Consider the following 12,559-nt stretch of genomic DNA (forward strand, 5'->3'; position numbering starts at 1 on the left):
GGCTAAATTAAATTAAAACTATGTAGACACATGATTCTTTTCACTTTTAATCTCAAAAGGAGTGCAAGGTGATATACAGTATACATACTATTATATTTATGACCTGATTTTCAGAAGTGCTGAACATTGTACACAAGGCAGATAGTCAGACCACCCAAAACTCAGGCTTGGAATTTCTTTCTTTAACCTTAGAGCATTGTAATTTCCCTTATTCATGTATCACTAGGACCTTTCCATACTCATATATATAATGTGGTTTGTAAACATACTTATCTAGAATGTATATTCTCATATTGTAGTTATTACTCACTAGTTATTAACATTTTGTATTGCCTGATATTTTCTATTGCCTAAAAATATAATACAGTGTTTACATTATACCTCTAGGTATCTTAGCTTCCCTATTCCCTTATCCCTTGTGGAAATCACCTTTTTTTTTTTTTTAATCAGTCTCCCCTCTGTTGTCTTACTTTGTGGAGACAGAGATGAAAAATAAATAAAAGCTGCCAATACAACACAATATTTATTTCCATTAGTTGACCTTTATACTCTGAAAGAGAAAAAAAAAAGATAGTTTCATTTTTTAAAACTCTTTCTGATTACTATACCTCTGATTTTCCTTAAAACATTTGGTTGGGCTACTTCTCAATATTTAAACTTTATTATTATTCCTTAGTTCAAAATAACACGGAAGTTCTGGCATCTCTCTACTTATACCCACTGTGTGACACGCACTTTCCCTTTTTAATGAAATCTTTGCAAATATTACTTTCATATACATCTACCAGAAACATACATATGAAACATACGTACATACCAACCCATATAGTTTTAGGAACCATATTAACATGTCCCCTACAGTAATATGACTAAAAATCAGAAAAATATACAGTAGGACTACACAATAACAGTGTCAGCATTTGCAAAATTATACAGAGTAGAAACAGCAGCTTTATGGAAAAACTAACTCAAAAGTTGGTTTCAAAATGGGCAACTTTCTATTCACTATAATTTATAGTGCTTCTATTAATTCAGGATTCATGTAGTCTTCTATAGGTATACCATTATGGCATAGTCTTATAACACATCAAAATAAATAAACAAAATTACCGAATTATCCAGGTATCCATTTCCATCTGTATCATATAACCGAAACATAACTAAAAGGAAATAAAAAGAAAAGAGAAGGAAACTCGATTAGAAAATATAATAACAATATTATTTCATTTAAAAAAAAAAAAAAAAAGGACAAACTGAGTTTCACAGGACAAGCATTAACATTTTCCTTAGTGAACATAGTAACTGTAGATCCACCAAACATTTTGTACTATATGAGGTTCACTCAGTGACTTCCCTGCCACAGTGCCTCCAATAAGACATATTAGCTGGAGAGTACATTTGTACCTTGTCTACATAATCCCTCCAACTGTTAATCTGATCTGTGAATGTGATTCTGGTTCGTCCCAGAGATGATCTGTATTTCTGGGGAGTACCACCAAAAGGCCCTTCTCTCTCATGTCACCGAACACAAGAAAACACACAATTGATCGAACAAATGTTGATAAACATGCTTAAGTTACAATGCTATTCCATTCTCATCCAGTCATCACTACTGAATATTGCTTTAGAAATGCTTTTTGACATATGCTAAATGAAATAGAATATTATTTGAAGCATCTATTCAGTCAAATCCAACAATAAACACTCCTCACAGACTGTCAATATGAATCCTACCTGCTCTATCAACTTGAAAACATCTTTCCAATATGCTGGAGAGCTATCCAGACAAGAATAGCTGCATTTTTGTGACATCCAGAAAGAATATATACCTTCAAGTTTCTATCATTACTTGATTCCAGCCACAAGAGTGGGTATATCCACTAATATCAAAACATTTCAAAGCAGTTTATTCAGTTGATCATATACAGCATCAAATTGTAAAGCAAAGAAATTTGAACCTTTGGTAGAAATATTTTTAAAAGCCTTAAGATGAAGGCCAGAAGCCTAGGCATACCTCACTCTGTCCCTACTGTCTGGGACACACTTTGTCAGAGCTCTGAATTCCCCATTCCCTTCAAAAGTCCTTCAAAAGTGCTCATTTCTTTTTCCCCCTAGAAGATCTATTTTCTAAGAAGCAAGAAGAGAGCTGAAACCACCTTAAACGGGTGGTTTCAGGACACTTTAATGCCTCAACTCATAGCAAAACCCAAGCAATCTACTTTACCAACCATCTTATTAGATGTCTCAGAAAACATAACATCTGGCCTGTTCGACTGTGACCAATACCACCACAACGGATCCACTCACAGAATCACAGAATGGTTGAGGTTGGCAGGGACCTCTGAAGATCATCTGGTCCAAACCCCCTGCTGAGCAGGATCACCTAGAGCACATTGCACTGGATGGCATCCAGGCGAGTTTTGAATATCTCCAGAGAAGGAGACTCCACAACCTCTCTGGGCAGCCTGTGCCAGTGCTCTGTCACCCTCACAGTAAAGAAGTGCCCCCTCATATTCAGCCGGAACTTCCTGTGCTTCAGTTTGTGCCCGTTGCCTCTCGTCCTGTTGCTGGGCACAACTGAAAAGAGACTGGCTCCATCCTCTTGACACCCTCCCCTCAGATATTTACACACACTGATGAGGTCTCCCCTCAGTCTTCTCTTTTCCAGGTTAAACAGGCCCAGTTTGCTCAGCATGTCCTTGTACAATAGGTGTTCCAGTCCTCTAATCATCTTTGTAGCCCTCCTCTGAACTCGCTCCAGTAGCTCCATGTCCCTCTTGTACTGGGGAGCCCAGAACTGGACACAATACTCCAGGTGTGGCCTCACCAGGGCTGAGTAGAGGGGCAGGATCACCTCCCTTGACCTGCTGGCAACACTCTTCCAAATCTTTCTATGAATCAAGTTTGAAGGTTGAGCCATAGATCATGGAGGTCCTTAACAATATAGATGCACCTTGATCAATTTGCAATATGACCTTAAAAAAAGAACTTGAATTCTTCCAATATTTCTCTGTTATGGAGGTTTGGGATATATTTAAGCTATACATAGTTTAAGAACAGATATGTTGAGTGTGTAAAACAGGTGAGATTCATAGTACTGAAAACCTCTAGGAATACACTGCAAATATCTGCTGAAATACTGGTAAATCTATGAAAATCTATAGATGATATACATTCAAAGTCTAAACACCATTTTCTTTTTAAACACCGTTTTCTTTTGGTGCATTTTATTTTAAAAAGTCATCTAGTTTGTATCAGATTTTATTTGAAAGCACCACTTCTATGTTCTGCTTGCCCTGCATCCAGTTTCCAAACACTCAGCTAAGACTCAGAGGCTTTCCATTTTTTGTCAACAGAAAAATTTATGATTTTAGATTAGCATTAATCTTAATGTTAGCATACTGATTTATATTTTACCTTGCAGCCATGGGGCCTAGTACTATAAAATTATTTAAGATAAAGTGTTAAATTATACCATTAATTTATACGGAACATTCAGCAAAAAAATCAATAGGGAATTCTGCATACTAATACACTATAATCCAAAATTTATGCACTAAGAAGTTATAACACATGGTATGTTTCAACTCTGGATGACAAAGTAGAAAATCAACTTATGTAATAACCATATTCTTAATAGCATGTAGTAAACCCATACAATCTTGAATATATTTAATCTGTAAATACAATACATTTATTAAACCAGACTCTAGCTCCTAAATCATGCAGATCATTCACAGTCTTCTGCCTGTGCAGTTCCTGCTGGGGGAAATCCATGGAACATCCCCTGCCCTAGACTCTCAGTTCTCTCTCTCTCTTCTCATTGTACCAGTTCCTGGCACCAGGGGAGGCTACTGCTCTCCATTTCATGTTATACTGCGTGCACAGAGCTCTTTAGAGCTCTGATAGAGCTTGCATAGCTTGCTACCATGAAACAGTTACTACTGTCAATTGAATTCAGCCCTAGAATCTTGTAATTTGTTTGTGTTTTAAATGCACATTGACACATATATTCAAACATTCTAGTGGTATGATACCAAACTTCTATTATCAAGTTCAGGACTGACTCCTTGCAATTTTTGCTGAGTCAAAGGTGTCAGTGATCTCACAGTACTAAGTTGTCATTGTGAGCTAACTACACGTAACAGAACATCATGATACTTCAAAAACGTGGTTATATAACCCTGTAATGAATTTCTCATTCCAGCAGACAGAGCCTACTGTTTGCATTTTCTATCACACTTAATAGTTTGTTTCTCTACAGTATCAGAGCCTGATCCCACAGTTTTAACAGACAGACCAGTCTTGTATATCAAAGTATATTTGGTCTCAGGAAGGACTAATGTGATTGGATTGATTAATTATTTATCTATCCAGAAAACTGACTTCTAAAATTCTATAATGCAGAAACACATGGTTGTTTTTTGTTCTTTTCTCTGATTTGCAGATCAAACTCTCATTTTCTGAACAGGTGGTTTTGAACAGGTGGAGGTGTTTTGCATTAATGAATCGGGTCCCTAGTTAAGAAATCAAGTTATTTCTAACTTTCAGAATCAAACATTCATTCCCAACAGTGGTGCAGACTTAGATCATATTTTACTTTCTTATATGTATTCACTAATTATGGATCCCATGGCACACATAAGCAACTATTCTTTGTCTGAATGAGCTCATTTTCTACACATTATTCATGACTTCTATAGCCCTGTAAGCATCCTTAGTGTATTTCACTTGTTTTTGACAGCTCTGATGCTAGAATCAACAGACAATAGCATAGAAAGAAATATTTGAAAGGATTATTTTAACTGTGGATTGTTTTATCTTCATGGGTGCTAGATAGAATGTGGTCAGAATCTCAAATTAATACTTTTAGAAAGAACAGAAGCTCATTTCTGCAATAATGGTCCCCTAGAACTGTATTTTTATAAGAAAGCTATTCAAAACTAAGTCTTAAACTCAGAAAATTTAAAATCAGAATTTTGATCACTTTTCTCTTTACCAGAAAATAAATAAATACATAAAAGAGAAAGAGAGAGAGAGAGAGAGAGAGAGAGAGAGATTGAACATACATTCTAGCTTGTCTTCAGGTCTTCCTCTTTCTAGCAGTGACAAATAACAAACAATATCCTTCAGCTGGATCACATCTGGTAAACTTAAGTTGGCAGGAGTAGGAGGCCGGGATGTAGAGGTACCTTTGTTAAGTCTCAGACCTGGAAATTAAATACAGACTGTTACTTTTCATATATGATATAAACAGAGTACAAAGCAGAACTCGTATGTACATGCAACCTTATTTTATTTGAACCTCAGATGATTTCTTAATTTAAATCAAAATGTTAAGTTTAAACAATTCACATTCATAGTTTATCCAGCAAAGGCAGAATAAAAATGAAAGTGAGGTTTATTTTTTAAAATACTACACAAAGCTAACTATTATAAAAATAAATCAAGTATGGGAATGGCATCACTGTTTTTACATTTGTGTTAATCTGATGTCATTTGACTACAAAATAATTTCGGTGAATATTTTTATTCTACTGTGTTATATGTTATTTTATGTATTAAAACAATCCCTGCCCAACTCTGCATCCAGTTCCTTGCATTTGTTGAATTTTCATCTGATTTCCAGATTGTCACCAGATACACCAGTTGAAGATGTTTTAGAGACAAATGTGTAATCTTCCCCACAAAGAGAGTCATTTGTGTGCCAGAGCAACTTAAATTTACAATGTAGAAGACTTGATCACAGACTATTATGAAAACAAACACAGAATTTAAATAATAGTCATAATAATCATTCAAATTTGATCAAGAACAGTTCCAGTTTACCACTTGGAATACAAGTTTCAACATTGTCAATATTTTTGTTTAAAGAGAGCATTAACATGATTGGTCCTGAGGATATTACTAGAATCTGCAGAACTAATAATATATACAGAAAAATAGAGGAAAAGCAGGACTACATAAAGAAAGAAAAAATGACATTTTCTTTACAAGTCTGTTACATTTTCCACAGACCTCAGTGATGCCTAAGACAAATCTTTACAAAGGGATCAACTGCTCCTTAAATATTTTTCATCATTATTCAGAACAGTGTTATGTATATAACCTGTACATAGCCTGCATACATAATTTCTCTCAAGCCACATTTGTCTTGGACAAATTAATTGCTGTAGATGATGGAAATTGAATTAATTTTCTTTTTTTCTATTTTCATCTGGAAAAAGTTTACAATCTAGACATTTTGAAAGGACTACTGAGGTATGTATGCTAAGATATTTTTCATTAAATACATAGAAATATATTTCATTAAATAAGAGCAAATTGGCATGTAGAAAAAATATCTTCAAGTTCACGTCCATGGCTGCAGGCAGATAACAAAGACTGAAAGTAAATATTTAAGTAAATAAACAGATTTAATATGGCAACATTCTACTAGAGGAGCTTGTATGTTAGTAAGTGCACTTAAAATGAAGACAGTATAAAACATTAATCAATTAAGATGCTAGCTTTAATGACACAGTTTACACAGATAGTTCATGTTCTAGTCTTATTTGAATCCTATGCACAGAATAAAAGTTATTATAAAGCTAGGACCCACTCATCTTGAAAAAAAAAAAAGTCTTGCATTTCAATGAAATCCAAATGAAAATGGCATACAAATTTTAAAGCAACTTTTAGCTTATCATCAGCTGCAAGGTACGTGTCAAAGTATTACTTCATAATCAGAGGTGGGAGAGAGGGGTGGAAGCAATACTGATTTACAGTGCTGCTGCCTACCTGGCATCTGTTTCCATCGTTCTTCAGACACCTTAACTGAAAATACAATGTATAAACAGACATGAGTAGACTGAGAGACACTAAATAAAAAAAATGTTCACATACCAGATAGATTTATGAACCCTGCTACTTCCTTGTGATCTTCTCTAGCTCTTGTATACCTTCCAATTTTCCAGGAAAATGTCAAATGTTTCTGACAAATTTATTTCCCAGTATAGTCAGCTTTTTCACCACTGGTAACATTTCAAGATTACTAGATACCCTAAAATTAGGGTTTCTATATTTTTTTATTTGCAATTGATAATGTACAGACGTTTATTTTATTTCCTTTTAAATGCTACAAATTATAAAGATGTAGCATCTAGTTTAAAACTCAGGCAACTGAACTGCAATATGAACACCATGTTTTCATGCACAAATAATAATTCTTGCATGAGATGAACTGAACTGTCTCTCCAAACATGCTTTGCATATAACAATTTATCAAACAGTCCTTCAGGTATTACACTAAATGCATATGTAAGACTACTAAACTGAAGATGAACAACAAAATAGAAAGAGTGAAGAAGAAAAAGGTTAGGAGTTACTACAGTAAGAAACTTAGCATACAGTTTTAACAATAACAACAGAATTCACTTTGTTGTTTCTGTTTTTTAAGCCACAAATTAAAATCCACACATTAAAATCAAAATGTATCAGAGAGAATGATAACAAAACCAAAGAAAGCTGAGCATGGCTTCTACCAGGCAGAATGTAGCAATAAATCTGACAATGACCTAGAAACAGCTGTTATCATTTCTATATATAAAGTGTTAAAGCCACAAAAACACAAAACCAGCATAATAAAAGACAACTTTTTGCAATAACAGTGCTCAAGACAACATGTGTAAAAACACAGCATAATAAATATGCACCAGTAAATGTCAGCTGCTATTGGAGTTACCAGGAAAAGTGTTAAATTGGCAGCTGGTACAGTGTGTTTATAGCTGATGATTCTCATTGATGAGAACAATGAAAACTTCAATGAAAGATTAAAAATAATGAGTGGAAATTGTGTGGCTGAGACATTATAGGCAGCAGAATCTGTGTAGCAGAAAAAATACAATGCTGATAATGTCAGACACATGAAATAGCTCCTGCAGTACAGTAACAAATACATTTAGAAATGTCCTTAGAGATTCTGTGACAAAGTATCTTAACGGTCAAAGGACTGAATCATTGGTGTAAGCGACTTGTCCAAACCTATGTTATTATTAGAGCCGTAATTAGCAAGAGAAGATTTTGAATCCTCCAAATAACTGATTACGCAATAGCCTACCAAGACTACTACTCTGCATGTGGAACCAGTCCAGATAACAAAATAATAAAAGCACAGAAAGTTGAAAATATACGGCCTTCACAGCAGGTATTTTTGTAAAGAGACACATCCACAGCAGTTCTGACTAGAAAGTATAAAGATACCTCAGTTATTCAATTCAAATGAAAAGAAGAACCATACATACGCTCAATGTGGTAAGCAAGTTTTGCTAGCAGAAAAAAATAAAATAAAATAAAAATAAAATAAAATAAAATAAAAATAAAATAAAATAGAAATAAAAATAAAAATAAAAATAAAATAAAAATAAAAATAAAATAAAAATAAAATAAAATAAAAATAAAATAAAAATAAAAATAAAAATAAAAATAAAAAAATAATGCACATAATGTAATACAATAAAGTGATAAACAAGGCCAGATTCAACTGGCAATACCTGAAAGCCTATAATTAATATTGTACACTGAGGCAACAATGGAAATCTAGAGTTTGATACCTGCAGCACGTAACAATTTAGCTAGTAGCACTTGTACCAAATTCACAACTTCTGGGTGAACTGAAATTTGAAGACATCTAATCTTCATACGAAGAATTCAGGCAACTAAAAACCTATGAAACCAGTTTTCAAAATGTTCTAAATGCTTGATTAGCCCAGCTATTCAGAAGATGAAATTTAGTTTTAAGTTAGCCTAGTTTCTGCTTTTAGCTACTGGGTTTTGATAGAGTTCCCAAATTCGTAGAGTGTTAAATCAAAGACTTCAATATCCAATATTGAATAATAACCTTCAATAACCATGTTATTTAGTGTGAAAATGTCAGTCTTACATTGGGTAAAACAAATACTGCTAACAGTTATAGGACATTTAAAATACTATTAGCTGGTAAGTATGTAAGATTACTAAGAGCAGCAAAAAACAGTTAAGAGAAGCAGCAGTAACTGGGTAGAGCAACTGTGGAGCACCAGCAGAAGCATCCTGCATGAGGCTGTGAAGGTTTCTAAGTGTACAGCAAAGTAGTCAGCAATACTGTGTAACCATAGTAATCTGCTTAGCATTAATGTGACAGACTGTCCACTTGGTGTCTCAGCTGCATCATCAATGCGAATTAAAAAGATTAAACCATTTAATCTCCATTTCTCTTCACAATATTCCTTATTTATGACTTAGTTTCTGCAATTTCATAAATATCAGAACAAAGAAGTACAAATAGTTTAGAATTCTACATATTTATGACTATTAGAAGGTGAAGAGCAGCAGCACAGAACTTGCAATTCTTAAATTTTATTACTTACCTCCAGAAAGGAGCTGGGGTTTGTTTTTTATTAAGGGGCTGCAGTGAGAGATTTTGTTGCTAAATGATGTAAAAAGATGCTCAATGAAATCATCAGGTAGCTCTGCCTCCAGAAAAGTCTTCATGAACAGTTTGAATCCCTCTAAATCAATTGTCTAGAGGAGGAAAAAATGTAATTTGAATTGATCATTTTTTCAACAACTTTCATATTAACACATCATATAATACTCTGTTAGTAAAAACTTTAGACTATCCTCGAAAATACTGATTCCTGAAGGTATAGCCTGGCATACTTATTCATGAAAGTGACTAATTTTTGAATTATTACTTTGAAAACTCACAGTATTGTTTCAATAGCCCAGAGTACGGTGTAAAATAATCCAGAGTAAACTCAGAGCACTTCTATAAGGACCCCAAAACTAAGTTCCATGCTGACCTGTTTCTTAATCGCAACATGGCTTAACAGCACACACAAAACTGCAAACAAAGGCACGTAGGGAGCTATGGGGATGTATCTGCTAAGACTTACCTTTTTACCGTAATTAGACAGACAATAAGCACGGGATTTTTAGATGCCAAATTCAGGCAATTGAAAGCTACCTGTCTTTTCTCAGTGGCAACTACACTTTCTGCTATTTGTCAAAGAGGAACTGATAATCTAAATAGGTTCTAACATTCAAATGAGAGTGCTTAGACTGTACAACTTTGGGGTGGGGGGAGGGGGTTGTCAGTTTGAAGCATTTGTAATTTAGTTTAATTTATTTTTACTTTTGGCATCAAGGTAGGAGCTGATTAATGAACCTTCATTGATGATTTCTCTCTGGTAAGACAGTGTTCCCTGTTTTAAATATTAAAATGAATTTTAGATTCATTATGATCCCATTTTACCCTGGTAATATAGAACCACTAAAAATAAAGATGTGAAATGTGTCAAGAGATCTTAAGACAATTTCACTTTTATCTCTGAAATAACTGACACAACTGCACACTTATCAATGATGCTATTCAGTTACATATGTGATTTTAATACAACAGCTTATCACTCGTTAATCTGTAAACTATATAGTGTTGCTGTCTTTCTAGCTCGAGCAGGACAGTAACTTGTCTAATAGTTAACAGAGAAAACCACATTACACCACAACATCAACTTGGAGAAAACTCCCCATGCCGGGGGAAGACTCTCCAGTCATCCCTGAGAAAAATAATTCAACTCCTTTAGTTCAGCCCAGTGAATGCAGCATTAGGAGGGAAAAGACTAGCAAGACTTGAAGTCATACAAGGGAAAAAAAGGAAACTAAATCCTCAGTGCCTTAAGTGACTTCAGAATCTGAGTCACAGTATAAATTATATTAAAGTCATTGTAAAAATTATTTCAACACTTTGGAGCAGTGATTTTTCTCTCTCTCCCCATCCCCACCCACCTTTTTTTTCTTTTTCTTTTTTTTTTTATGAGATGCAAAAATTTTATGTCCACATTAAATAAGGTATTCTCATTAAGGTTAATACCTAACTGCCCCTGGCTAATGTTTTGAACATATATCACTCCCCTAACTAGGGTCTAACAACACAGATTGAAAAATTTGACTGATCTTGTGCAAGTCATTATTATTAGGAATGCAAATTTGGTGAGCATCTATGCTGAGTTAAGACAGAACACCTGTGACAAAGAAAGTGAGTGACACCAATAGAACTCCTACAGATTGAACACAAAAATAGCAGGGACTGAAAAAAATTACCTTCACAAGGCTTAAGCTGGGTATAAAATGGAAATAATCAACTTTGATATACAGTAACTACCTTTCTCTCATCATCATAGAGTTTCAGTCATTGTCTTCTTAATTGGCAAATCATACACTCTTTCCGTCATGCTATAAACTTTCTCTTTTATTCTCAATAAAAAAATAACCAATATTCTCTTCACAGTATATAATCAATGAAACAACAATAGCAAAAGGATTTGTATTGGCATCCAAGTAAACTGGTCATGAGTTTACACCATATAAATGTATTTTTTAATCTGCAAGCATAACAAATACATTAATCACTAAATCAACTGACTTTAACAACCTGAGATTGTTTTTTTTATGTTTTTAATCAATGATGTGTTTGTTAGCTATTTCATTACATTTCATATAAAGAGGAATAACCAAGTGAAAAAGAGAAACAAAACCAAATTATAATCCAATTTAAATTAAGGTTTATGTATGGATATATAAAATATCTAAGTTACATAAGGCTTTTTAATTATTATTATTTTCCTTGTGTATATGTCTGCTAAAAAATATTCCTTGAGTTTATAGCTGTCTTAGATTTTTGAACTGCTGCCTCAGTAATACTGGTTCACCGAGCTGATAGCAATAACTAAATCCATAACTCCACATTTTTCTATTTATATGCTCAGAACTGTGTTTGGTTAGAGATTTGGGTTAAAAAAAGAAAAAGAAAAAAAGAAAAAAAAAAGTTAAAATTATGTTTCTTTCTTCCTGAAGACTTTCTCAAAGATGTTCAAAGTTCTCATTATTTTCTGAAGATGGTCAGATCATCATTTATCCCAGCACCCTCCAAAGCAAGTATTCCTAACATAATTTCTGGCCATGAAAGACAACAGATACCATGACTTGGTTGCCATGCCCACTTAATATATTTGACACCCTGACTGCCACTGCTTAGAGTGCCTAGCAAAGGAGGAAATAACGTGTTTGTTCTTTAGCACTCTTTTACACTTAGATTTCTTCAGCTGGAAGTGCTTTATCCTTTGCTCTCACATGCTCTGTGAACGGTGAACCCCCAATGAAGTAGAAACATTCATACAACAAATCAGTGTTCAGATACTGAAAAGTTTTCAAACGAAGCTGAAAGTTGTCTAGGAGCTAGTAAATGACTTGAATACACATGAGAAATGCTTTTAATTGTCCAAAATGGAGATAGAAATACACATGCTGTATCAAATAAATACTCTGCAACAGTTCTGCATGAAGAAAGACTATGAACAGATCCATGTGATTAGGTTCTTGTTAAAAAACACGAAATCCTTGATTCTAATACTCCATAGCTGAGTAACATTTTCAAGAGGATCTAATATGCTTAGTGCAGATTATCCTAATAGGAACTGAGCTCTAATGGACTGCAGTGATTTTTGAAGATTTGTTTTTCTATCTACAGTAAAGAGCAGAA

At 34.0% G+C, this 12,559-nt stretch overlaps 1 protein-coding gene across 1 annotated transcript in view; it reads right to left on the bottom strand.

The window, feature by feature from the left end:
• DGKB (diacylglycerol kinase beta) overlaps nt 1-12,559 on the bottom strand; it is a 357,454-nt gene that overhangs the window by 266,721 nt on the left and 78,174 nt on the right. The window contains 3 exon segments of the mRNA XM_040548594.1: nt 1,111-1,160; nt 5,070-5,210; nt 9,387-9,540. Of these exon segments, the coding sequence (XP_040404528.1) occupies nt 1,111-1,160; nt 5,070-5,210; nt 9,387-9,540 (345 nt within the window).

This window comes from Cygnus olor, chromosome 2, assembly GCF_009769625.2.
Source record: "Cygnus olor isolate bCygOlo1 chromosome 2, bCygOlo1.pri.v2, whole genome shotgun sequence".
Taxonomy (NCBI): domain Eukaryota; kingdom Metazoa; phylum Chordata; class Aves; order Anseriformes; family Anatidae; genus Cygnus; species Cygnus olor.